This window comes from Panthera leo, chromosome C2 (assembly GCF_018350215.1).
Source record: "Panthera leo isolate Ple1 chromosome C2, P.leo_Ple1_pat1.1, whole genome shotgun sequence".
Classification (NCBI taxonomy): domain Eukaryota; kingdom Metazoa; phylum Chordata; class Mammalia; order Carnivora; family Felidae; genus Panthera; species Panthera leo.
In genome coordinates, this window is record NC_056687.1 from 1,755,941 (window position 1) to 1,783,174 (window position 27,234).

At 58.6% G+C, this 27,234-nt stretch overlaps 1 protein-coding gene across 1 annotated transcript; it reads left to right on the forward strand.

Annotated features, from left to right (window-relative positions):
- The first annotated feature begins 6,720 nt into the window (after positions 1 to 6,720).
- Positions 6,721 to 26,549, forward strand: LOC122229673 (PTTG1 interacting protein). The gene is made up of 6 exons (XM_042955038.1): positions 6,721 to 6,922; positions 14,815 to 14,867; positions 17,221 to 17,329; positions 21,038 to 21,212; positions 21,747 to 21,793; positions 24,629 to 26,549. The coding sequence occupies exons 1-6, from the start codon at positions 6,808 to 6,810 to the stop codon at positions 24,673 to 24,675; spliced, it is 546 nt and encodes a 181-aa protein (XP_042810972.1). The 5' UTR covers positions 6,721 to 6,807; the 3' UTR covers positions 24,676 to 26,549.
- Positions 26,550 to 27,234: the final 685 nt, after the last annotated feature.

Consider the following 27,234-nt stretch of genomic DNA (forward strand, 5'->3'; position numbering starts at 1 on the left):
CCCCCTCCCCTGCTCATGCTCTGCCTCTCTCTGTCTCTCCAAAACAAATAAATGTTAAAAAAAAATAAAAAAAAAAAAAGAAAGAGCTTCCAGTTTTGGGACTGTTCTCTTTCACCTTCCTATTTATAGACGGCTTTGAGACTCAAGACCAAAACCATACATCATTTATCTAAGCAACTTGATGTCTGTTTCTAGAATATGCATGTACTTCAATGAGCTGACATCTAGTGGGTTTTGTTTTATCCCTTTTCAGTGGAAGGGATACCGTGAGAGTGTACCGTGGGTGTGTTTTGGCCGTTTCTCCTTCACCAGATCAGTCTTGGCATCCACACGACCTGTCTCAAAACTAGGACACTGCTAACCCCACAGGTCAGGTAGGGCCTAGCCCTCCCCCAACCACCTTCCGGGGGCGGCTCAGAGCAGGGAGTGAGCCCAGCTTCCAGGCTTCCAGCTTTTGGGGGTCTGTGTGGTAAACAGTGCAGAACTGTGCAAAGCAAGCCCACGAGCCCAGATCCAGAGTTTGGGGCTCCCGGACACGGGCCGGTGGCTGATCCAGAATTCGGGGCTCCCGGACACAAGTCGGTGGCTGGTCCAGAGCAGCAGGTGGCAAACACGGGGTGAGAAGAGAGGGAAGGTGTCAGAATGACCTGGGTGCAAGCCCACGGCTTCTCTAAGGGCCTGATTTATGAGGTGGGGGGGGGGACAGTTTAGATTTCTTTCTCAGTCAGCACGACTGTAGGGAAAGTGTGTTTGGACCCAGAGCCTGATTTACAGCCCGCCGCCCCTGCACCGGGCGCCTGCTCTGGGAATGACTACGCTAGAGGAAGACCATCTCGTCCTTGACATACCGATCAACTTTCCTGCTCCCCACGTTCCTTTACGACAAAACCCGTGACTCCTGCCTACACGCGGCTCTACGATCTCCCGAGCTTTCACAGGATGTCAAAAAAGTATACAAATGCGGGGGCACCTGGGGGGCTCCATCGGCTAAGCCTCCAACTCTTGATTTCGGCCCAGATCGTGATCCCACAGTTTGTGAGATCGAGCCCCACATCAGGCTCTGTGCTGACAGTGCACAGCCTGCTTGGGATTCTCTCTCTCTCTCTCTCTCTCTCTCTGCCCTACCCTCCCTCAGGAGCTCTCGCTCTCTCAGGATAAATAAACATTTAAAAAAAGTATATAACTCTGGTAAAAACTGTTCATTCTCCAGAGCACCTCCTTCCCTGTGAAGACCGTGTTTCCTGGACGAGAAACTGTCCTAACCTGGGCTCAAAGAAAACTCTCTTTGTCTCTTTTGGAGATTCTAACGTTCTGTTCACTTTTGTTGACACCAAGTATCCCCGTGGGCCTGGGATGTCCCGGCCTTAACCCTGAAAGTCCTCCCTCCCAGCAAATCACGCAGTCCAGGCAAAACTGGACAGTTGGCCACCTCCGACACGTGTGTTTCTTCCACACCATCGAGCGAGTGACTCAGTTCTCTGAGGACACTGACTGCGTGTCCCACAAATCGAACTTCATTCTGATACCAGATACCTGGACATGGCATCAGATGCCACAGGTGAGGGGCTCAGTCCCACGGAACTGCTTCCCGGCCTTCAGATGCAATTCCAGCTTGTCGCCTGGGCTTCAGGTAATTGGCTACAGATCAGAGATCCAATTAATTTGCTAGGGTGGCTCACGGAACTCAGAACAGCTTCCGCTCTGGATTACCGGCTTATTGCAAAGGATGTGAACGAACAGCCAGATGGAGAGACGTGTACCGGGAACGGGGGAGGGGTGTGGGGCTTCTGCATCCTGGGGGCCACTCTCCCCACCCCTCCACATGCTCCCCGACCCAGAAGTTCCCCAAACCCCAGTCCTTTGGGGTTTTTATGGAGGCTTCATTACACAGGCATGATTAACTTGTCGGCCACTGGTGACTATCCAACCTCCAGCCCCTCCCCGCTCCCCCCTCCTCCGTCAGTGGGGTGGGACTGAAAATTCCAGCCTCTGCTCACAAGGTTGGTCCCCAGGCTTTGGTGCTTTCCAAAAGTCCCCTCTTTAACAGAAACTCAGATGCACTTGAAAGGATTGTCGTAAGTAACAAAAGATACCTTCATCACTCTTGCTATCCAGGAAACTCCAAGGGTTTTGGGAGCTCTGTGCCAGGAACATTAAGACCAAACGTCAATTTTTGATCCTATCCTATATCCCCATGACCCTAGCACCCCCCACCCTGCCACAGATCTGCACCGGTGGGGGGCGCCTGGCTTTGGGTTCCTGACTTCTATTGTAAATGCTAACTGTGTGAGGGCCTCTTGCTGTACATGACCTGGGACACTTTACTTGGGCAGGTGGGGGACCTAGAAAGGTTCACGCTGGCAGCACTGGCAGCTCAGGGGGCTCAGCCCGGCCTGCACCTGCGGAGCGTGAAGCGTCAGTGTCCCTCTCAGGCTCGGGCTTCATTGCTGGGGGGGGGGGGGGGGGGACCGCCTGCAGCATGGCCTGTAAGTGCGCCCCGGCCGTGTCAGTGCGCAGCGGGCCGGGGGGGGACTCGGTGACCCAGAGCCCCGCTTCTCAAAGGCTGTTTCCTCACCGCAGGCCCAACTTCACCTGCGCATTTGTTAGAGACGCAGACTCTCGGCCTGGCTGTAGATCCGCTGAGTCAGGGGCTCTGCGGTGAGCTTAACAGTCTGGGTTTGTCATGTTCTGCATGTGCTTCTGAGGCACGATTGAGAAGCCCTGGGCGAAACTGGAGGACGAGTCTAATCACGGACATAACGGTGGGGTATGTGGGCGAGGAATACAGGTGTGTGCAGCGGGGAGGCCCCCTTGGGAGGGGTCGGCCCTGCTTGGGCGCCTTCTCTGGCAGGGCCAGCTGAAGCCAGGCCTGAGCTGATACCCCGAGGCAGTTTCTGGAAACATGGACTGCAGAATGGTTGCCCTCAGGCCCTGTCCTGGTTGTGATGTATTCCCGATAGTTTTCCAACGATCCTTTTGAGAACTTCGCACCTTGTGCCCGTGGGATGGAGAGGAGCTGGAGGGGACTCGGTTGAAGCCCCGCCTCCAAGTCTAGCCCTGCCTCTGGCTGGCGGCGTGACCTTGAAAAAGTTGTTTCCTGTCTTGTCACATTACGGGTGGAGGCTCACTAGAGCCCCCTCTGCCCGCTTCTGAGGACTCTGAGAGGCTGACACAGAAAAACACTTTAAGAATCGAGACCGCTCACAGGGGATGGCTGACCAGAGTGTTCCGGGTCTCACGCCTCAGTCCGGGCCCCACACGGCAGGAACCAGGACCAGCTCCAAAACCCAAGCAGGTAAGAGCCCCTTGTAGCTCTCTCTGGAGTCGCTGCGCGTCCAGGTGCGTGTTCCGTAACATCCCTTGATCCAGCCATGGAAATGGGCTCTGTCCATCCCTCCCTCCGCCCCAGAGTCCCTTGGAGCCCCCGCCTATCCAAGAGCTCCTAAGATCCCTCCAAGGCCATCCAAAGTCCCAGCCCCTCAAGTGCTCCCTGTGTCCTCAGCTGATCACAGAGATCTAATGTGTTACCTGTTTCAGGTAGTAGCTTTGCTCTTTTTTTACAGGGCCTTTTGGAAGTAATTCCTTAACTTACTAAGAGGAATGCACTCTTTTTTTTAATGTTTATTAATTTTTGAGAGAGAGAGAGAGCGAGCATGCGCATGTGCACCAGCACCAGCTGGGGAGGGGCAGAGAGAGAGGGAGAAAGAGAATCCCAAGCAGGCTCTGCACTGTCAGCACAGAGCCCAACACACAGCTCAGTCTTAGGAACCATGAGATCTTGACCTGAGCCAAAACCAGGAGTCAAATGTCCAACCCACCAAGCCACCTAGGTGCCCCAAGAGGAATGTACTCTTGATGACAAATAAAATCAGATGGCAGGCACACTGACCACAAATAAAAACAACTCTGGTGAAAATGCCCAGCAAGCCACTCCCATATGCACAACTCCAGGGTGGGGACCCTGGAAATGTGAAATCACCACGGCTCTGGATTCCACCCAATGACCAGTCTGGTGTTGGAGGACAGCCTTTCCCATCGTGCAGGATTTGACCATCACTTCCCTTAAATTGATGCTGTTGTGACTGTGCGGTCTGATTCTTTGGCTATCTTTCTTGGAAAAATCATACGCTCTTTTTAAAAATTTTGTTTAAGTTTATTTATTTGTTTCGAGAGCGCGTGCACACGAGCCAGGGAGGGGCAGAGAGAAGGCGAGACAGAATCCCAAGCAGGCTCCACGCCATCAGCACAGAGCCCGATGTGGGGCTGGAATCCATGAGCTGTGAGATCATGACCTGAGCTGAGATCAAGGGTCGCAGACTCAACCGACTGTGCCACCCGGGCGCCCCAGTCATACGCTTTTTTTTTTTTCAACGTTTTTTTATTTATTTTTGGGACAGAGAGAGACAGAGCATGAACCGGGGAGGGGCAGAGAGAGAGGGAGACACAGAATCGGAAACAGGCTCCAGGCTCCGAGCCATCAGCCCAGAGCCTGACGCGGGGCTCGAACTCACGGACCGCGAGATCGTGACCTGGCTGAAGTCGGACGCTTAACCGACTGCGCCACCCAGGCGCCCATCAGTCATACGCTTTTAATTGCACGTGGCCAAGAGGAGTCATTCCGTTTCTCTGAAAAGTTATCGCAGGTGTGCCTCTCATGATGTTGCTTGAGTCTCCCCTGGAAGCTTAAAGCTCTTTGACAATCGAATGCAATTGAAGTAACGCTGCCACTTCCTCCCCGCTTTCAAAACAGGAAACGGACTCTAGATGCCAAGTATTTTTTGAACATCCATGTTGTTGAAATGTTGCAGAACACAGTTGGGTTTTAAAATGCTACTGCTGGGTATTTAAAAAAAAATGCTATTGCTGGGGCGCCTGGGTCGTTCAGTTGTTGGTTAAGCACTCAACGCTTGATCTCAGCTCAGCTCTTGATCTCAGGGTCACGAGCTCAAGCCCCACGTCGGGCTCCACGCTGGGTGTGACGCCTCCTTAAAAAACATGCCAGTGCTGATGGCGCCGTTTCAAATGCAGCAGTGTCCATGGAGTCTTGGTTTACAAACGTCCAATGTCCTTCGACCATCATTAAATTGTTTGTTGTGTGTTTGCGCTGTTAGGACGAAAACGTGTTGGTTTCTGGGGCCATATATCTAAACCCAGGTAGGTGTTTATTCCATTTCCAGTGGAAATGGAGTTTTTAAACGTCTGTTTACCTAAACAGCAGATCCAAGTGGAGATATTTGGAGGTATTTGCAGTAGGAGAAGTGGGTCAGTTTACTACAGTTAAGGGGCCTTTGCTGCCTTACCCGTACAGGAATCCTTGTCACTTCACGAAAAGTCGAACAAAGTTGAAGACATACTCATTAAAACATTCAACGCTGGCATCGACACGATGTCACGGGCCCGTGGTCTTCATCCTTTCATCCTCTGTGCCGCAGACCAAGACCAGCACCACGGGCACCCAGGCTAACTTGGGTCGGCCCTGAAGTGGAAGCTGGGAAGAGCTAACGCTGAGGCTGTGGGTCCTCCCCGTGTGTGATCTTGTGATCTCATGATGGTCAGTACTGCTGTGAGCTCACAGAGACTGAGTACCTGGGGGGGGTGGGGGGGGAGGTCATAGAGGTAGAACCTGGCCAGGTTCATTGCTAGCCCTTGATGCACCCCTTTCTTCTGGCCCTGAGACCTTGGCCAGTTATCCACCCCCTCTGGGTGCTTTTCCATGACGGAATGACGGGACACAGATGATGGGGCGCTGCCTTCGGTCCTTGCACACAGAAGGAGGCACAAATACACAATTACCAACTACTCTTTTGATTGAGAACAGTGCTTGCACCCCGGCCCTGGAGGTTAAGGGCAAGCTAAACTCTAAGGGCTGTGGGCCCCCCATTCCGGGAGGGGAGGCATGGAAGCTTCCAGGCCACACGTTGGTCTTGATCCTCACGTTAGACTGCGGAGCTCGCCGGAGTTGCAGCAGAGGCAGGTGTGGGGCAGCAGTGCCACATGCCTGCGAACAGCGTGGGGGCCGGGAACAGCAGGCTGGCGGGTGGCCCACCGTGGGCCCTGCCCTGAGCCCCCGGGGCCTGGGGGAGCCGGCGGTGCGTGGCCCGCTTCCCCGGACACCAGCCACGTCCCCCTCCACTTTGGTCACGGAAACAGTCTGCAGAGCGAGCGGCCTCCTGCAGTACGCATCCCTCCTCGAGCAGGCTCCCGAGAAGGCACCACGAGGGCCAAGGCTCTGTTGGGGTGTGGAGACGGGGGAGCGGGCCCAGATGCGTCTCCGCGACCACAAGGGGCGAAGCCCGAGGCTTCTCTCAGGTGACAACTTCACTGCGAGCTGTTCTCTGTGAGCACAGGTCCCGTCCAGTGCAGCCCGAGCGCGGGGACCAGCCTGGCACCGACGGCGGCACTACCGGGCCCCGAGGCCACCGCGCCGGACTTCCGCACGGCTTTAGGGTCCAGCCCACCGCGCCCCCGACGCCCCTGAACGCCCCTTGAGGCCGCGCACGCGCACTGAACCGCAGCGAGCCCGGCCCAGACTGCCGCTTTTCAGCCGCGCACGCGCACGCGCACGCGCACGGAGTCCCGTCCCCGCCGCTCCGGAAGGCGGGGAACACAAGCCGCGGGGGGCAGGCCGGAGGACTGGGGGCGGGGCGAACAGGGAATCGCGGCTGCGCACTCGCCCCTGCCGCTCGCCCCGCCCACTTCCGGCGTGCTGCTCTTTCAGGGGGAGACTGACTAGCCCGTCCGCGGAGGTGGAGCGCGTAAGGCTGACGTCTGACGGACCGACGGCCGACGAAAGGGGCCGCAGCCACCATGGCGTTCGGCGGCCCTCGCGGGCTCGTGCCCCGCTGGGAGTTGCCTGTTGGCGTGGCCGCGCTGCTCCTGCTGCTCTTTTCGGTGACCGCCGCTCAGGAGCCGTCCGTAGCGGGTGAGGGGCTCGGGGCGGCTGAGAGTTTCTGGGCGGGGCTGGGAGGTGGAGAGGGCGGGGGGGGGGGTGGGTCCCGGGGCGGGGGAGGAGGTGGAGGGGGCGCTGCGTCCCCGGGCGGGGCGGGAGAAGAAGTGGAGGGGGCGGGGGTCCCGGGGCGGGGCGGGGGTGGAAGTGGAGGGGCCGGGGGTCCCGGGGCCGGGGAGGAAGTGGAGGTGGAGGGGGCCCCGTGGCGGGGAGGTGGAGGGGTGGGGGGGGTCCTGCGGCGTGGCGGGGAGGTGGAGGGGGCGGGGAGTCCCGGGGCAGGGCGGGGGAAGAAGTGGAGGGGGCGGGGGTCCATGGGCGGGGCTGGGGAGGCGGGGGAGGGGGCGCGGGGTCCCGGGGTCCCGGGGTCCCGGGACAGGGAGGTGGAGGGGGCCCGGGGTCTCTGCCGCGCCCAGTCGCTGCCCCAGGCTGCGGCCTTCCCGTTGGTCTAGCTGCAGCGGGGGCGCCGGGAGGGGGGCAGACCGGCCTTTTGTCTTGGTTCGGTCGCGGGGCGGTGTCAGCGGGACCCGCAGGATCATCCTGAGTACTTTGCCCTCCCTCTTAGTCTCACTCGACCCTCTCTGACCGAGCGGGCGGTTAGTTTCTGAGTCAGGAAGTGGAGCTTAACCCGCTGGAGCCCCAGCGCTGGTCGGTAGCCGGTGTCCAGGGGCCAGGCCCCTTGAGGCGTGGGTGCCGGGGCCCCACTCCCCTCGGGAAGGAGTACTCGAGTTACTGCATGGCTCAGTGGAGTCAGGAGAGCTGTAGTACCGGCCGCTTTGAAGGAGCTGACTCTGCTTCTGCACTCAACAGACCTGGCGTGGGGGTACTTCCTGGGTTTATCTCCCGTTCTTATCAGCCGCCCTGCCAGGTGCTGGGACAGCGGTGGTGACCAAGAAACCCTGAGTGCTGGGTGGGTGGGTGAGAGGCTGCTAGGGAAGGAAATGCATGACCTAGGGCCAAGCTGAGGGCTCGGAAGATTCCAGAAATGGAGTATTGCCGGAGGCTGTCCTCCTGCCGGCCAGTGGAGGGGGGCCGGTCCTCCGACTCAGCCTCCGGGCCTGGTGGCAGGTCAGGGAAACATTTAAGCTGGGGTGTGTCAGAAGTGTTGCCCTGGCTGCTGTGTGGGGGGTACCCGTGTGATCACTGGTGGTGGTGGTGGTGGGGTCACCGGTAGGCCTCTGGACCTGTTTCCAGGGCTCCACAAGCAGGACTGACTTGGGGCCAGTATTATCCCGGCTTGTTGAGTTTTGCCGTGATTCCAGTACAGGACTGGTTTTCTTCTGATCTACTTCCAAATGTGTGTGTGCCTGTGACACTTGGGACGTAGCTCTCTGGACGTTTGTAAGGAGGCAGTGGAAACGCGGTGCACAGAGCTCTTCTGGTTGGGATCGGGTTCCAAGCGCAGACGTGGAGTGGGTACCTGTTACCGCACCGGAATGGATAACCTGCCGGAGATGGGTCTTTCTCAGGGGCTGGCGGGTGTGTGTCTGCGTAATTGGAGGGGGCGGGTCAGGAGTGCCCCGAAGTGACGTGTTTGACCGCTCTGCTTTTTAACTGCCCTGGCGTTCCGAGGTGAGTGGCGGTGTCCTTTGGTGACTTTCATTAGTTTTTTAATTAGGGAATTAGAACGGTTGCCACGTGGCACTGCACTTACTGTCGGTTCAGCCGCCCCTCCGCCCTTGAGCTCACGGTGGTTACTCGTCCCCTGGACTCGCCCCGGGTCCTCCGGTCCTTGGGTCCTCGGGGGAAGGTGGCGGACTGTTGTTTCTCCTGCAGCAACTCCTTCACGCGGGAGGAGCGGTGTGCCGGGAGGGTTTCCCACTCAGGTACCCTCGGGTCTCGTTTGCCTTTCCTCGGACGGGGGCACTGTTGGGGCGCTGAGGTCCCCCCTTCCCCAGAGCACGCGCTGTTTACCGCCCGTCGCCCTGTAGGGTGTGACTGTGGCGTTCACATCACTGGTCCCCCTGCGAGGCCATCAGGGCGCTTCGGAGAAACAGCCGGCAGGGGGTCTGCAGCTGTGGGGAAGGATGTGTCGTGAGGGGTGGGCTCGCGTGGCTGTGGAGGCTGGGAGGTCCCGGGACCTGTGTCTGCAAGTCGGAGCCCCGCGGAGGCTGCCGGGGTTCCTCCGTGTCGGAGGGCCCGGGAACCGGGAGCCCCGGTGTCTGAGGGCAGGAGAAAGCGGTCGTCCCAGCTTCGGCAAAAAGAGTAAATTCACGGTGCCTCTGCTTTTGTGGGGGCCCCTCTGTGGGCTGGGTGCTGCCCACTGGCCACGGTGAGGTCGGTCTTCACTATTAAGCCAGCCGATTCGAATGCTGACCTCCTCTGAAACACCCGCCCAGACACACCCAGAAATGTCTGCCAGCTGTCTGGGCACCTGAGCCCCGTCAAGGTGACACGTAAGTCAACCACGACAGGCGTGCAGATTCAACGAATGCGTCACAGCGGTCCCACGCTGACAGTTCCTAACGTCCCACTGTGTGTTGGCGGCATGGAGACGTTAGGGACCCAGGATGCTCTGAAGGTCTTTAGAGCGAAATTCCTGAATTTACAGAAGCCTCCGTGGCCCTGTGGAGCCCACCTCGTGTGGGGGGTGAGACTCCATCCCCGCGTCTCCTCCGTACCTCGGAGCTGCTTGAAGGACACAAAGGAGCTCAGCTGTGGCCTGTGCAGGTCGGGGGTGGGAGCCCGCCCCGACTGCTCCTTGCGAACGGCACAGGATTGGGGGGGACGCGCTTCCTCACCTGCCCGTCTGTCGCCGAGAACCACGGTGTTTGAAACCAGTTGTAAGGGCCTTCCAGTGTGTATACATGTGGTGCATGTTATTTGTATGTTCAGACGGTCCCCAACTTTCAAGGGTTCGGCTTAGGATTTTCGGCTGTCAGCGGCGCCAAAGGATGTGCGTTGAGTAAACACGGTGCCTGGAGTTTCCACACGCCGTGTCACCCCGGGGCTGGGAGGCCACGCGGTCCCCGCACACCGACGACCGTTCTGGGCCCACACGGTCTGCCTGTCACTTCAGTACGGTATTCGGTCAAGTACTCGAGACGTCCACCCTCCTTGTAAAACAGGCTGTGGGCCAGGTGGCTGTGCCCGTCCCCAGGCTAACGGAAGTGTTGTAGAGTTTCGAGACCCGGGAATTACACGGAGTTTTGATAGGAAATTTCCCCCTTTGAATGGGTTTCTGGGGACGAAACCCCATCATAAGTTGAGGAAGACGTGTACCATGCCGCTCAGCTCTTCTCTATTGGGACAGGAAGGTGACCAGGACTTTCGTCTAAATGATTTTTCCACCCGATTCTCAAGTGACACGGATGGCATAGGTGCTCTCTGTCGCCGTGCAGAGGGAGCACAGTGTCCGATGAGGGATTGTTGTGCCGGGGGCCGGCCAGGTGCCGCCCTCCTGCCTGTGTGTGACGCGGGCTCAGTAAATGCAGTAAATGCGTACTTGCTCGTTTCTTTATGTTTACAGGACAGATCTCGTCACACCCCTGCTAGTGTGTGCCTTTCTCTATGTAATCGGTGGCCTCACCCGGAACTTTAGGGAAGTACGTGGGTTAGCGTATCCTGACAGAAAGACCTTTTTATCAGAGTGAGTGACGCCCGAAGGTTTCTAATCATTGGTAAACAGACTCTCAGTGGGGGACTTGTGGAACGGGCGTGTTCACACACAGCGCTGGACTCCGGAAGCAGGAGGCCGTTGTGCTGGTCTGCGGCCATCAGCATGTGGTCTGTGTCCCGTGCCCGAGAAGGCCAACCCCCGCCGTCCGCAGCAGCAGCAAGTGGGCTATTTTCCTTGCCAGCCATGCAAGACGGTGAGGTGTTTTGTAAGGGAGAGAACAGAACGACCTTTTCCCGGTGCTGGCCCTTTTCGGGAAGACTGTCCAGTGTAGGTGTCTCTGCTTGTGTTGAACGTGTGCCCGGTTGGTGGTCGTGGCGGGGGCAGGCGGAGGGCTGGTCTCCGTTGACTCCTACGGGTCTGTGGTCCCAACACCGTGGGGTGGATGAGGTTTACGGTGTGTATCTCGGGGTGTAGTTCACATGAGTCCAGCTCTCAAAAAGACTTTACAAACGAAAACAAAAAAAATTCCCGTGAAAAAGTTCCCGTACCCGACCCCCCTGCTCCCTGTGGCCACTCAATTAAGATTGACGAGAGGTATGTCTTTTCTCGTAGAATTTTTCGACAAGGATTTGAGGGGCGCCTGGGTGGCTCGGTCCGTTGAGCGTCCTACTTGATTTCTGCTCGGGTCGTGATCCCAGGGTCGTGAGTTGGGGAGCCCTGCGTGGGGCTCCCCGCCGAGCACGGAGCCTGCGAGGAATTCTCTCTCTCCCTCTCTGCCCCTCCCCTGCGTGCGTGCTTTGCTCTCGCTAAAGGAAAGAAAAAAGGACTTGAGTCGGTGTGACAGGCAGTCGTGCAGATTTTCACGGTGGCTCCTTGCCTGACTGTGTAGAAAAGATGTCGAAGCTGCCGAAACCTTGAAGGAATAAATCGCACAGCAAACTCCGCATGCCTTTCTGTTGTCAGCATTTCCATGCTTGCCTTGCGCTCCCTCCGCGTCTGCTTGTTCTCCCCCCTCCAGACCGCCCGAGGGTCCGTCAGGGTCCGTCGTCCTGCGGCCCTCCCCCTTCCCCCCTCGCCCCTCATTCTCTGGGGCGGGCCTCCTGTGCGTCATGGGACTATGAGGGTCAGAATCAGACAGTTGGCATCGACAGGACTCGTGAGTACTTGGAGATGTAGCGTAGGGCGTGTGTGTACCCGGTGTACCCGGTGTACCCGTCATCCCAGTAGTGTCATTCCGTCCCCTGCCCGCATCCAGGACGGTGCGGGGCTTCTGGCCAGCATGTCTCCCCACCCACCCAGCACCGCTCCCCAGTCTGTTCCCAGAAAACGACTCTGTAGAAGGAGCCCCACTTGGCCTTGCCTGGTGTCCTCTACTTGGATTCCAGTGCCTTTGACGGACTCCACCACACACGGCTGTGTCCTTCCCCCTGCACCCCCGGGGGCGCCTGCTGCCGCTGTGTCCCTCCGTCCTGTCATTGTACCGCCGATACTCTGGGCACTTGTAAGGTGCATTTTGTCTTCATAAGCGATGAGACTGGGGAGGCGCTCCGAGACCGCAAGTGTCTTGTCACCTCACAAGCGCGCGCGGTGGTCTTGGCGTCCAGGTTTCCCACGATGATGGCAGAGCTGCAGGCGGTCAAACCCCCTGCTCCTGCTCCTGCTAGTTGGCCTTCTCCGTACTTACTCCACGTCCGGGTGAAACCCTGGAGTGTTCAAGAGGCTGGAGTCCGTGACTGTCAATCCCTTTGATTTTAAATTGTCCCCGTTTGGCAAGGAGGACCCCCCCCCCACCCCCCCCGGCCTTCAAGCCGGCCTTTGGGTCCTTTAGTTATTTTGTTATCCGCTCCTAAGTTGGTGCCACTTTGTGATGCCGCAGTCTGTCCAGGGCTGATTCTGTCCTCTCTGTACCCCACTTCTGGGATCAGCTGCTTCTCCGAGGAGCCCTGGCCCCTTTCCTGGGGAACTGTGTCTAGATACTGAGGCCCCCCCGCTGCCTGGCCCTTTGGAGGACGGACAGAGGGAGTGCTTGGATGTGGCGGCCGAGTCCCCGGCCCTGGCACAGCCGGCCCGCCTCCGGGCTCCAGGGCACGGGGCTTCTGAGACAGACGGTGCTGTTCCTGTCCCTGTCCTGGCGCCTCTGCGACCCCGCCTCTGAGTGGTGCTGGCAGAGATCGAGGGGTTCTGTGACTTGTCTGTTTCTTTACCTCCGTGGAGCTAAGTTATGTCTGTTCTTTTTCTTTTTTTTTTTTTAATGTTTAAATTATTTTGTATCTGGGGTGCCTGGGTGGCTCAGTTGGTTGAGCGTCCGACTTCGGCTCAGGTCATGATCTCACAGCTTGTGAGTTCGAGCCCCGCATCGGGCTCTGTGCCGACAGCTCGGAACCTGGAGCCTGCTTCGGATTTTGTGTCTCCCTCTCTCTCTGCCCCTAACCCACTCGCATTCTGTCTCTGTCTCTCTCAAAAATAAACATTAAAAAATTAAAAAAAAATTATTTTGTATTTGATAGCACACGAGAGAGATGGGGAGAGACAGAGAGAGAGAGAGAATCCCAAGCAGGTTCCCCACACAGCACGCCCAACGTGAGGCCCGATCCCACGGCCCTGGGATCGTGACTGAGCAAAAATCGCGAGTCAGGTGCTCGGTCGATTGAGCCCCCCGGGCGCCCTGAGTCCGTCGTTCTGAGAACAGTAGTTGGAAGTCAGCTTTAGTGTAAAGCCAGTGGCGTGCCAGCGGAAAGACGGCCGTGGGATGGCCCGTGACAAGCGGGCTTTCGTTTTAAACAAAGTGGGATCGTGCTTAGCACGTGGAAGGTAGAAGGGTTAGGCTTCACGCGCCTGAGAGTTAGTCCCGCTTCGCGGACGTCATGAGCATGCATGTGACTGAAACGGGAGCTCCTCCCCTGGGCAGACGGGGTCACGCGTCACGAGCGCGTTCACACGCGCGGGAGAGTGGGAAGACCCGGCGGCGAGCGCTCCCTCGCACGCCCGCCACGTGGGTGTCGGCTGTTCACGTCTGGCTGGGTCTCCTCCGTCGTGGGGCCCGTCCCGGCCCCTCTGGTAAGCTCGGCGAAGTCCGCGGCAGACATCCTGCGCTCGTCCCGGTACCTCCCCGCGCGCGTCGTGACCTGGAGCTTCACGTTTGTCTTTTCCTTTGGAGACAAATCTTGCGTGCGGTGAAACACGGGAGTCTTACGTGTGCCGTTGGGTGAGTGACGCCCACGTGACCCCCGTCACGCTCCAGCACGCGCCCATCTCTCCGGAAGGTTCAGGCCGCCGCCGTCCCTTTCCCGGTGCAGATGAGTTCGCCGGCTTTGCAACCGCACGCCCGTGGAATCCGGCCGGTGGTCGTCCGTGTCCGGTGTCCGTCGGTCCACGTGACGTGGTGAAGGCTCCGTGTTCCGTGCGCGCGGCGCACTCCTCGTGGCCGAGCGCCGTTCCGTCGCCACCGGTGTGCCCACCTTCTGTACGCGCGCATCTGGCTGTCGTCGGCTTCCCTGGCACCGTAAAGTGGGCACGTTTTCCTAGCGTCTTGAGCGAAGCGCTTGGGTGCGATGGCTGAGGCTGAGCCACCTCGCCTCCCGCCGCCGCGGCGGACAGTGCCCTGGGGCTCCGCCTCTGCGGACTTGGCCTTGTCAGCCCTTCCAATCTCAGTTTCCCCGGCGCCTGCAAAGTGGTCGCTCCTTACGACTGGGGCGTGCGGTTCCGGTGGCTCACGAGGTGGCACGGACCTCTCTTCGGAGTAAGCGTGTGTGCTCAGCTCTGGGTGCGGAAGACGGCAGCTGCTTGAGAGCGTTTGGACGTTTTTCCCCCCGGCTGCGAGTTCCGGGGCTGTTGGCTGGGTGGGGTGTGACCCTCCCTGCCGTGAAGAGCGGCTGGAGCTGGCGGATTCCGGGGGGGCTTCTCCCTCAGGTCTGGGCGGGACTGGCGGGGGCCGAGGCCTGGCTTTAGTCCCACGGGCCTGGCATTGCCGCGGCCTTTGGTTCCAGAGACTGTGCCGATGAGCCAGCGGGCCTGGGCCAGTTGGGTGCGTGCTACGCGCCCACTTCCGCTCCTCTTCCCCGAAGGTACGTACCGCCGTTGTGCCCCGAGGCCCCTTTCTCCGCACGACCCCTTGCAGATGGGACCCTGGGGCTGCGTGTGCACGCTCCCCGGTGGCCGGCCTGCAGCAAGGCTGGGAAACTCCCGCTGCTGTACCTGGGAGGCTGGCTGCTCGTCTCCGTGGTTCAGAGCGCAGACTGGGTGCCTCCCTGGCCGCCTGGGCCGGTGTTTCCAGTGAGCGGTTCTCAGTGACCTGTTTGTCCTTTGCCCGCAGCTTGTTCTCAGAACACAAACAGGACCTGTGAGGAGTGCCTGAAAAACGTCTCTGTAAGTAGACACCCCCGCTCTCCACGACGGGGTGGGGGGGTGGGGTCTTGTGGGTGTTAAAGGTTCTGCCGTCTGGGGTTTGTGGAGATAGTTTCTGTAATGGGGGTCGAATGCCATTTTAGTCTTTCTCAGGAGTAGTAAACCGTCTCGTGAGAACTGCAGATATCACCTGAGCGTCATTAACACGCATGCTTATCTCCTGACCAGGTGTCTGGGCTTATAAACTGGGTTGGGCCCCACGGCTGGGAACACGTGTGAGTGGGCAGGAGGCCTCATTGAGGCTGGTGGGCTTGGTGATGGTGGGGGGGCGGTGTTCAGAAGCAGGATGGGGGAGTGGAGGGCAAGGGGAACGGAGAAGGATGGGCACTGGGCTGGGCGTCACTTAGCGTCTAATCTGCAACTGTGAACCCGTGGCCCGTGCTTTCGTGTCGATGCCACTAGAGCATAGAGGCCTGTTGGGGACAGGGACCGTGACTCTGTTTTGCACATGGAACCCCAAGATGGGGCCGGGAGCGTCCTGTGAGTTCCCAGAGGCCCCGCCTGCCGTGGTGCTCAGCCAGGGCTGGGGAGTCTGCTTCCCCAACCGGCCTGCCCACAGGAATGAGGGCCGTCCACGCACCGTGGGCCCCCCAGTCCTCGCAATGTGTCCCGCGTTCTCCATCAGTTGTCCTGGGTTGGGGTGGATGCTCCTCCCTGGGCTTTTCACCTGGGAACGGGGAAGGGTGAGGGCAAGGAGAGATGCGGGCCCTCAGCCCGGAGGGCCTGGCGTCCTGGGCTCAGACTGACCAGCTCACCAGAATTACAGGGAAGACTGGGAGCCAGGATGCTCCCGTGCTGACCCTGCGTGACCTCGAGCAGGAGGGCAGCCGCCCTGTAGCAGGTCCGGTGCTCTTGGCGGTCTCCTCCAGGTGGACCATCCTGGGATCTGACACACAGCCACGTGTGTGGCTGGCCGTCGGGGACCAGCAGAGAGGCACGTCGGAGAAAGTCCGCCACCGTGTGGGGCCCGTCAGGGTCCCTCTGCCCCATCCCGTGTGGCTCCCCGAGCAGTCCCTGGGCTTTGACGCCTTTGTCTGGGACCGTAGGGGAAGCTCCCTCCAGTCGGGTTTTACGAGGATAGTTTAGAGCCACGCAGCCTGTCCTCCCTTCCCTGGCAGCGGGGAACCCTGTGAGGCAGGTCAGGACAGACGGGCCGGGTGGTTTCTGCCCTAGGATGCTGGCCACGCTTTCAGAAGAGAACTTGCTGACCACCTGGCAGCGTGTTGGGTCGTAGGGTCTGAGTGGACCCTTGTGTTTGCTGGTTAAAGACTGAAGGGTGTTGCTACCGCAGCCTCAGACCTTACTGTTGGTAACCCTGAACTTGCTCACCTGTCTGCGCGTTTTCCTGGTGGCACGGCTTTTTAGTGGCGGATGTCACCGTCGGAAGTCCTCCCGGCCGCAAAGGAGCCTGGTGTCCTGCCTCGCTCTGGCTTCAGGAGTACGCACTTCCGCGGCGGCGTCCGGTCCAGCCCTTCCTTCTGTGGGAGGACGTTGTGGGGGCACACGCACCCCCATCTCAGCAGGCGGGCGGGCAGTAAGCCTGAAGGCGTGGGCCCGCTCTGGACGCAGACGGGTCCGGTCAGAAATGCAGGGTGCAGGGGCCGCAGGAGGCCTGCCCACACGGGTCCTCAGGCGCACGCGGGTTTCTGGAAGGACAGGTAGGGGCCTGGGAGGCCAGAGGGGAGGCTGAGGGCACACTGTGTGCGTGCCCTGTCAGTGCCACCTGGATGGCTCACCGCGGGCATGTCACTGCAGTAATCTCGGGTCCTGGGAGGGACGCTTTGAGCCTTAGTTGCGTTGTCTTTAATGGCCAGTGCGGCCGGAGAGACCACAGGTAGGATCTTTGTACGGCGATTGCCAAGGTTGCAAAAGTCCACCAGCAAACGTGTAATGAGCGTGGTCCCGCCTGTCCTCCTGCAGACGATCCGAGACGGTGTGTCGGGAAGGGAAGGAAGTAGGGGGGTGGGGCAGGTAGGCCCTGTGGAGGAGGTTGAGGGGCGTGTGTTTGGAGAAGAAGGTTCCGGGCACAGGGAGGAGGCCGTGCAAAGACCCCGGGCGGGAAGCCACCTGGCGGCCTCCAGGACTGCACGGAGGCCGAGAGGCTGGGCATGGTGCCCGAAGGAAGAGGGTCTGAGTAACATCGGCCCTGGTGGGCAAGGCGGGGTGGAGCTGCTGTGGCGGGGTGAGGACCACGGCCTTCCGGTCAGCCACTGAGGGGGAGCAGACGGTGTGGCTGGGCTTGTATCCTGGACCGTCTGGTTCTTTGGTGTTTACGCTGCGTTTCTGGGGTTTGGCAAACATTCGTCTCTTTCAGTGCCTTTGGTGCAACACCAATAAGGCGTGCTTGGACTACCCCGTGACCAGGATCCTGCCACCCAGCTCCCTTTGTACGCTGAGCTCTGCACGCTGGGGCGTTTGCTGGGGTAAGTCTTCGTGTTCACGGAACTCTTGCAGAATCAGTACTGTCTGGGAGGGTCTGGGTGTGCTCAGTTAGCATAAGCTGCCAGAACACGGGCTCCCTGCAGGAAGTCAGGAAGCCAGTGAGAATGCGTGCTTTCTGGGAGGGCAGCCAGGGGTCCCCGGGGTGCCGGAGGCCCACTTGCGAGGCAGAGGGAAGAGGGTCAGCTTGGGGACTGCGTCTTGCTGGCGTCTGTGTGCCTGGAGTCCTGCTAGGTCAGCACGGTCAGGTCCCTGTGTTTCTATGTCCCTTTCTGCCTGCGTGTGGTGGATTCTGTAGGCGCTCTCTCTTGGGGGACGTCAACCCTTTTTGAGATCCCACAGAGACCAGTCCTGGACCAGGGAGCCCTTGGCACTTTGAGCATGAACCGTTGAGGTGCTTTTATTTCTACTTTCTCTAGAAGGTGATTTGTTTAACGTTTATGCGTTTATCTAAAAAAACTTTTTAACGTTTATTTTTTGAGAGCACACGCATGCGCACATATGAGTTGGGGAGGGGTGGAAAGAGAGGGAGACAGAGAATCTGAAGCAGGCTCCAGGCTCCGAGCGGTTGGCACGGAGCCCGACGCGGGGCTCGAACTCATGGACTGCGAGGTCATGACCTGAGCTGAAATGAACCGTTGACGCTTAACTGACTGAGCCACCCGGGTGCCCCCAAGGTGTTTTAAAGTTGAAGCATAACTTCTAATGATGCGCACACACGTTAAGTCTCCCTTCCTGTCCTCGTATAACGTAAACACACACGTGTACGCACACACGCGTACGTTCAGCGAATTTTCACACGAGTCCACAGGTAATCCGCACTCAGCAAAGCATGTAGACCATTCCCAGCGCTCACAACCTGTCCCTGTCGGGACCGTGGGCAGCCAGTGCACTGACCTGCCACCCCAGGGAGTGCTGCCCGCCCCGCCCTTCACTTAAAGTAAGCATGCTGGTCTGTCCGACTCCCCGTTCGGGGGCATGTCTGAGACTCGTGCGTCACGCGTACCGGCTGCCTGTCTCGCTGCTGCTTGGCACCCTGTGCCCACTCTGCTGCCGGGGACGCCCGGGGTCCCCGTGCTGCTGCAGACGTGCTCGTGGGCAGCCCCCCACTCACTCCCGCTGGGCACATGCTGAGCAGCGGGATTGTGGACTCATCGCCTTTCAAGAAGGGCTCCTTCAGGCGACCGGGGCTCCCGCTTGTCCCACATCCCTGCCAGGGCCTGGGGTAATCTGTCACCTTCATTTTCGTCCATCTGGCAGGTTTGAAGTGGCATCTCATTGTGGCTTTGATTTGCTCTTCCCTCATGACTGACGATATTGAACACCTTTCAGGTGGGGGCATTTTTGATCATTGGCCTGTGAAATGAAATTCCCACCTTAGGGCTGTGGGGCTGGCCGTACCCCTGACTCGGGACAGACAGAGCCACAGCAGGCCACAGCAGTTTGCGGTTCGTGGTGACTCAGCCTGGGGGAGGGGGACAGGAACTAGCCAGGGGTTGTGGGGGGCAGGCTCTGCCGTGCTCCTGGTTCCCGGGAGAGCACGTGCTTGGTTTAATTGACCCCGAGGGCCAGGGGGGCACGGGAGCCTGCTACTTGCCCATCGGGGATAAGTGGGAACCGCTATGGGTCCCCGCATGCACCGCAGAGGATTGGGTAGGGTTATTTGGCCGAGGACCTGCTCTGTGGGAATAGAGTGGGGGTGGGTGGGGCTCATGCCATCTGGGGAGACTGGGGGCCCCCACATGTCAGGGAGCACCAGATCTAGACCTCGTGCTGTGGGTGCTTTACAATTCTTTCACCCACTTCTCGGCAAAATTCTTCTGGGGTTTTACCTGTGATGACTTTGAATCTGTGTTCGTTTGGGGGAAAATAAGATCTTTACCATGTTAAACCGTCGTGCACAAGCAGGGTTGGTGTTCATGCACAGAGGCCGTCTTTCCGTCCTCGAGTAGCACGCCACAGCCTTCCCGCCTAGGGCTGTGGGGACAGGGGCCCTTGGTACTTTCCTCCGTCACGACCAGATGTCTGTTTTTATTTTGTAACTGGTTTTAGCTGCTCGTCAGAAATGCTGTCTTGGAAGTGGGGGGGGGGGTGGTGGTGGTAGATATATTTCAGAACCAGCTGTCTTACTGATCAGATTGGCTCTTAAAGTTCATTATTTTGAAGTTCTCTGGTCAGAAGATGATGCCATCTGCCAACAAAGGTCTTTTCTTCTTACACCTGTTCCTGCTAATTTTTGTGATGCCGGCACTTCCAGAACAGGTCAAAGGAGGGAAGAAAACACACGATCTAAAGCCCAGAAGGCATTTCAGATGTAACACCTGTTTCTGTTTAAAGTAGTTGAACAGAGATGCCTGGGTGGCTCCATCGGTCAAGCCTGTGACTCTTGGTTTCTGCTCAGGGCATGATCTCGCAGCTCGTGGGTTCGAGCCCCGTGTCGGGCTCTGTGCTGGTGGTATGGAACCTCCTTGGGATTCTGTCTCCCCTGCTCTCTGCCCCTCCCCCGCTCACGCTTTCTGTCTCAAAAGTAAATAAACATAAAAAAGAAAAGAAAGTAGCTGAACAAAGCACAGAGTGTGTGAGGCCAGCGGCCGGCTGCATTGAACGTGAGGGTCTGTGCGGGCCTGAGTGGGGTCTGAAGGGCGCCGGGCACTGGGGGTCGGCCTCCCTCTCCCACCTGGCAAGCCCCGCCCAGCCACCAACGGGAAACCGGGAAACGGGGGAGACTCGAGGGGACCAGCTCTGCGTGGCGGCCAGACTTTCTAACTTCAGTGCCAGGAACGCTCCACCATCTGGGGTGGGGGGGAGTTCGCTCTTGAAGCCTCTTCCAGGGCTGACTTAAGTGGATGAGTGAAAACTCGAGTTCTCTGGTTTGAATTAAGTAGAAAAATAGGGACTGGTTTGGGTTTATAAATCCTTAAAAGAAGTTGAAAGAATCGAGAACCTTGTTTTAACTACTTGTTTGCCTCAGAAGTTGGGTCTTGACAGGAAATGACAAAATCCTCGAGCAGCCGTCCTCAAGCCCCGGGTGGGGCAGGGGCTGGGCCCGCAGGGCTCACAGAGTCTCCCCGGGGGCAGTCAGCGCACTTGACCCTTGAACAACGTACACGTGAGGGACACTGACCACCCCTCCCCCCCCACATCCTCGAAAATCCGCGCACAACTTTCGATTCCCTGAAAACGCATCATCTGTTGACGGAAGCCTTACGATCACGCAGGCAGCCGATGAGCACCTGTGTTGTGTGTTGTGTTCTTCCACACTGTGTCCTTGCCGTGACGTGGGGGAGGTGTTCGTAAGGAGATCTCAGGAAGAGGAGGTACGCCTGAGTTCTGCCCCGTAGGTCTTGAAAATGCACGTGTTAGGGGACCCACGCAGTGTGAACCGTGTTCAAGGGCCAGCCGTGTAGGGCCGTGGACTTGGATGTAAATAATCAGTTGAGCTGCACGGGGCTCCCCTTCCGTCTGGAGGAGTCCCTCAGGGCGGGCCCGCTTTGTTACCGTCTGTCAGGCTCGAAGCGCCTTCGGACCCTGTGGCCTGGGTCTGCGTGGTTGGCCGGTAAACTGTTCTTAAGTCCCACGAACACGCTGAGAGACATAGGCGGGGCCCCTGCGCGGGCTGCGGCCCGCCTGTGGGGGAGGCGGCGGTCCCGCTCCCGTCCTGACCCCCGGCTCCCTCCCGCTGGGATTTGCAGTGAACTTCGAGGCGCTGATCATCACCCTGTCGGTGGTGGGGGGGGCCGTGCTGCTGGCCTTGGCCGCGTGCTGCTGCGCGTGCTGCTGCCGCAGGAAGAGGAGCCGGAAGCCGGATAAGGAAGAGGAGAAGGCCGCGCGGGAGCGCGAGGAGCGCAGGGTCCGGCAGGAGGAGAGGTGAGGTCCCCGTTGGCTCGGGAACCCAGCCTGCGCGGCCCTGGGAAACGACCCCTGCCGTGGGGTGCGCCCCTATGGGTTGTGGCACAGGGCGAGGGAGGCGGGTCTCCTGTCCCTGCCCGTGGAACGGGATGGTGGCCCGGAGAGGCGCTGCCGCGTCAGGTCAGCTGCCAGTGGGGGCTGAGGCCCTGCGGGTTTCTGCGCTGTCCCCGCAACGCCGTGTGCCCCTAAGTAAAAACTAACGTTTGCGTGTTCCCAACCTTCCTCAGAATCTGACGTCAGGTTTTTCTTTACGTGAAAAATATTTTTAAAAAATACAGTCTTGGATATTTGAATTTCTTTTGTTGAAACTCAGAATCAAAGGACGTGATGCTGACACAGCCTCATGCTGCCTGGCCTGGCGGCTGGGCTTGTCCCCACACTGGTCCCTGGTCTCTTCCCTGGAAAAGAGGACAGACCCCCACTCTGCTGAAGGTACATCATTTAACATTGTGTTATATTTTGGTGCTAAGTGAGATTTCTTTGTCTTTTTAGGAGAGCAGAAATGAAATCCAGACACGATGAAATCAGAAAAAAATACGGTAAGGATCGACTGACTGCACGCATCTTTTGTTTGTCCGGGAGTGGGTTCCGGGCCGTGAGACGTGACTGTAGGGTCTGGGCTGAGGCTTCCGGGAGGAGCGATTGGTTCTAGACCGCGCGGTCCGGAAGGAGCTAACTCCACGGAATGTCTGGAAAGGTGAAGCCTTAGGGTGTTTACTCTCAGCTGGATTCCTGAGCGCCGTTTGCTGATGAGGGGGCGGAACTCGACGGGTCCCTGTGGCCTCCCCTGCGCCTGGTGCTCCCACCGCTCCCGCACCTGACTGCGGGCCGCACGCCTTTTAAAGGAGTTAGCCAGAGGTCTCCATGCCGCCAAGTGATTCATCTGGTTTTGGTTTTTGTTTGGAGGGATTTGGGGGGGATACTAATGTTTTAGTCCGCGAGAGCATTAAATCTGCTCCCGGGTTGAGTTGGTTCTCTGCTGATTCCCACATCCGCGTCCATGCTGTTGTTTGGGGCTGTTGGGATTGCTAGAAGTGGCCGCACTGCGCTCTCGCCGATGACCGCCGCGGGGCCTCCAGCTCTGGGCCGCGGTGCTTTCGTGGACCTCACGGCCTGAGCAGTGTTTGCTGTGTGTCGGGTGCACCTGGCAGCTGGGCTCAGGGCTGAATCTGATTAGGAAAATTGCAAAATCTCTTCTTTCCTTTTTTTTTTTTTTATTGGAAAGTTTGTTTTGAGAGAGAGAAAATCCCAGGCAGGTTCTGCACTGTCCAGAGAGGCCAACGTGGGGCTCGATCCCACAGCCCTGAGATCACAACCTGAGCTGAAATCAACAGTTGGATGCTGAACCGTCCAAGCCACTGTGCCCCTCAAAATCTTTTCTAACTAACGCCCTCTTCTTGGAGTTCTGTGTCTGTACAGGGAACACCCTGTTCTCGTGGTGTTTTCAGGTCCTGTGCACTAGAGCAGTGGGTCCTGGAGCCTCGGCTCCCTCTGGTGGGCTGCTGGCCGTGCGGTTGACTCGGCACCCCCACCCAGCACTGGCTGGCCCCTCCGTCCACGCAGGCCTCCTCTGACTGTCACGCCCTTGTGCGTGTGGCCTCAGGCTCGGGTCGACCCTGCCAGCCGCCGGGTGTGGGTTCTGGGGCCCGAGGCTGCCCTGACCGCCCCTCCCCCTGCCGTTGGGTCTCCTTGGTTGCAGGTGAGATGTCCAGCAGCCGCCAGAGCCTTCCCTCGTGGGCTCCCGCCCCTCGGCTTCCTCTGCCAGCTGGCCCATCAGGTCCCCGGTGCCCACAGCACTCACCCGGTTGCTCGTTCCCAGCCTAGGCAAGGGTGGGGTCCCGCGTGGGTGATGTCGTGTCAGTGGTCGTGTCGGCACGGTGCCGTCTGTCCCCGGTGCCTCTTCCAGGCGCACGTTCGTGCCCAGTGAACGCCAGCTGTCCTTGGCACGGGCACCTTGCTTCACGATACTGAAGTGTTGAGAGGAGCTTGTTGGCACCTGACTGACGTTACCGTGCACGGCGAGAGAGACGCGTTCGCGTGCACTCACACACAGACTCCACCACGGTGCCTTTACCGCCACGCACGAGTAGCGCCTAAAGTCTGCCCCCGCTGCCGTGTCCCACTTGCCCGGTGTGTGCGAGGCCAGGTGGCGCCTCGGGCCGGGGCTCCTGGCGCGGGGCCTTCTCCGTGACCTTCACCGAGGCCCTTCACTCCTCCGTTTTGATGGTGCGCCAGGCCCTGAACTGCCCTGAGGAAGCCAGCTTGTGCCTGTTTACGTAAAGCCCACCTAACGGACTGGACTTTGCAAAGACCCAGCCGCGTGGAAGAATTCCCGGGGGGCCCCCAGGGGGGAGACGGGCCAAGGCACGCGTACCAGCATGGAGGAAACCCTTCTCTTGGTTTCAGAAGGCGTCTGGTTTCCTAATCACAGCACGGTCTCTCCCCTTTAAACCAGAAGTAGAGCTGGGAGCTGTTCCATCCGTCCTGCTCCAACACGACTGTGTTCGGCATCTGGCACACGGGCTCCCTTTACCAGAACCGCCGTGGGCTTCCTCCCAAGGCCGAGGCGGCGGTCCTCCCCAGACGGGCCACCCTCCTGCCTCCGCACTGGCTGCCCTCCCGCCCCGTGCCCACCCCCTCCCCCCACCTGCAGCACATACACTTGGTGCAGCGGCTCCAGAAAAGTGTGGGCGATACAGGTTTTTAAAGAGAGGGAGAGGCTGTGTGTTCAGAACTGCAAAGAGAAAACTCCTAGGCCTGAGCGTTTAGCACCAGAGATGTATTTTTACAACTGCGTTATATTAGCCACGTCAGAGCACTTGGTGGTGGTGAAGTGGACAGTCACCTCATTGTTTTGTAGCCTTAATTCTAAGGACATTTAGGGTGCTTTTGTTAATTTCTGTATATTAGCCAAACGCTGTGGGGAGAAATAATGGCTGTTTCTTAATTCCTCTTTGAGAGAATTAGCCAGTAAGTTTTTATTTCTTTAGGTTTGTTTTTCTTAGGATGATTGTTTCTGGTAAATTTTATTTCAATTTTAAAGTCACCTGTGGTTTGACTTTCAAAAAGGTTAAGCGTAGGGGCGCCCGGGTGGCTCAGTCGGTTAAACATCTGGCTCTTGATCTCAGGTCATGATCTCACGGTTTGTGGGATCGAGCCCCTCCTTGGGATTGTCTCTCTCTCGCAAAATAGATAAATAAGTAGAAATAGTTGCAAAAAAAATAAAAAGGTGAAGCGTGGTGCTTGAACCTGCTCCAAACACCCTTTTTCTTAGAGCCACAGTGAGTGTTCACAAAACACTGAATTGTGTTGTGTCCTTGGACTTCGTTTCCTGCCGTGTGAGCACATTTATAACCAGGTCTGTTTTGTTCCAGGTCTGTTTAAAGAGGAAAACCCGTATGCCAGGTTCGAGAACAACTGAGCCACGCGCCCAGCAGTCCCCGCGCGGCTCCAGGGAGCACGGCGCCGCCGCCCTGCGGACCCGCGGGCTTCCGTTCCCTCTTCTGTATCTGTATTTAGTCACTGCAGACACGAAGCTTTTCAGGGGGGTCGGTTGGTTGTGTTGTTACTTCCAGGAGGCAAAGCCCACATCCTGCTACCCTTCTCCGCTGGCGAAGCCAACCGCGGACGGGGCAGCCGGCCTCCGTCCCGCCTTCTGTCCTCGCGTCCCTGTGCCCGACGGCGCGCTGTGCGCGCGCGGCGGGGGAGGAAGGGCCCCTGTCACCCCGCCGCCCTCCCATCACCCGGCTGGCGGCTGTGCGCCCTGCGTGGCAGCCCCCCCGGGGAGCCGGGCACCCAGACGCAGTCTGCCGGGCCGTGCCTTCTGACCCCAGCCGCTCTGAGCAGCGTCCGGGAGAACTTAGATTCACCTTAAATCTGTGTTTTGTTCCGTTCCGTTCCATTCCGTTTCAAATGAGTCTTGGATTTCATTCCTCCACCAAAGGTGTTTCACCAAGAAATTTTACTGTCAAAATTCAGACCGCTTACAGGACAGTTTTTAAATTTTAATTTGTATTTTTACCGGAACACCAAGATTTTTTTCCAGTGAAAACTTGAATGACAAATGAAGCATTAGAGCCCCCTGCGGGGGCAGCAGCAGGTGCTCTGGGCCGTGGGCCTGGAGGGGCCATCACCGCCCCGCTCCCTTTTCAGCCCTGGTGACGGCCGGCGCCGGGTCCTGTGTGTGGCCACACCAGGCTCTCCCTAGTCAGGCCGTCTGCAACATGGTCACACAGGGACCACGGGGTCCCCAGGCTGTCCGAGGAGGAAGGGACCATGCCCCGTGGGCCCCTCTGCGGGGCTCTGCCCACTGGGGGGTCGGGCAGGGTGTCCAGGGCCGGCCAGAGGGATTTCCCCGTGCTACACGGAGACACTGCTGACTGCCCTGCTTGTCACACGACCCCTAGCTTGGAACCGCACTCTTCTGGCTGGGACGCTGTCCGTGGCCTCCGGGTACACCCTGCGGTGCCTTCCGTCGGCCCCAGGCCTTTCAGAGCAAGATCTGTGGCTTCAGTAAATGACCACATCCTTCCTATCGGGGATGCAGACCGTGGAGTAACTGTGTGAACTGCCTCTCTTCACTCTGAAAATAGTCCCGGTGGCCACCGCCACATTGCTTTGGATTAGGAAGACGTTTAGCTTCGGGGAGGTGGGTCGACAGGCGCATGAGACAAACGATGTGTTCCGCTTTCGCACTCGTGACTGTGCCGTCGGGGACCGCTCTCCGTGTCACGGAAGGTTCTCATACAGGTCAGTGTGATCCAACACCCCACACCCCTCGACAGCCCCCCCGCCCCCAACCCCCCCCCCCCCCCCCCAGCCACGTCGGCCCGTGCCGTGAGGTGACCGCGCTGTCCTGCAATGTCCATAAGCTGAGACACTAACTGTACAAACTCTTGACTATCTCTTTCTGACTTCTTGGGCATTTGATAGCAATTTGAAGTATTACGAAACATTCCTAAGTATTTTATAGCAGCCTGCAGATTTTGACTTTCTACTTTTATTCATAAGAAAAACTCTGTAGCAGACTCCAGCAGCCTTTGTGTTAATACAGTAATGTACGTGAGGTCACGCTGTGTCGTGAATGGTGTGGGGCTGTGCCCTGTTCACACAGCGCATTTAGTCCCTTCGGGGTACCGAGGCCACACCAGCGCATCTGGGAGGCTGTCCTGGTCCCCGCATTTTATAAATAGTCCTAAGAGCACCACGTGTTGTAACCTCAAGGAGACCGTCAAGTTCAGAGTGCCTTAATCTTAACCAGTTTCCAGTAAGTGGTTTAATACACGCTTTGTTGAATCTACTGTGTCCTCGTGTCTCATTTCTCGTGGCGTTAGCATGATCACCTGGAGGGCAGCAGGTAGCCTACAGAGAGATTCTGGCCCGCCCCGGGATGTGTGAGCAATCGCGGCTTCGGTGCCATGGCCCAGGGGGCGGCCGTGCTCTGTCCCCAGGTTGCCCTCCCCCTCCCCTGCCGGCCACCCCCAGCTGTCTGCTGTCCACGAGGCAGGTTTTCTGCCCTGCCCCACCAGCACCTTCCTTCTGCTCTGCTGGAATCGGATACAAAGAACTCTGGGAGAAAGCAGTTCTGGCTTTGAGCTTCGTGTACTTGGCTCGGCTGCCGATAGAATCCCTCCCTCCCTCCCTTCCCCGGGGTGGGGGGGGTCCTCACTGCCCGGCTACTGGGGAGCACCCACCCCTCTTCTGAGTTGCTGCTGGGCTGGCTGAGCCTCTGGGACTTCCTCTGTGCTGCGAAGGCAATGTTGTGCAGGTAACGTGTCCGCCAGGGCCGTGGTCCCTGTGGGAAGTGTGAGCCCACCCACGTTGCTGTGCCGCAGCCATGCTCAGCCACAGGGTAACTCCAGGATCTTCTGGGAAGTCTAGAACGGGGGAGTGTGAGGTCGAGATGTAGTCCTGGGGTGTCCCCGTGCCTGGCACGTCCCTGGGTGTCCAGTCCACTTGGGAAACTCACTGGTCTTGCACT

Excerpts from the sequence above, each read along its gene's own strand:
- LOC122229673 (XM_042955038.1), top strand. The coding sequence starts at position 6,808 with ATGGCGTTCGGCGGCCCTCGCGGGCTCGTGCCCCGCTGGGAGTTGCCT. Across the intron at positions 6,923-14,814 it reads TCAGGAGCCGTCCGTAGCGG|CTTGTTCTCAGAACACAAAC; the intron begins GTGAGGGGCTCG and ends CTTTGCCCGCAG. Across the intron at positions 21,794-24,628 it reads TGAAATCAGAAAAAAATACG|GTCTGTTTAAAGAGGAAAAC; the intron begins GTAAGGATCGAC and ends GTTTTGTTCCAG.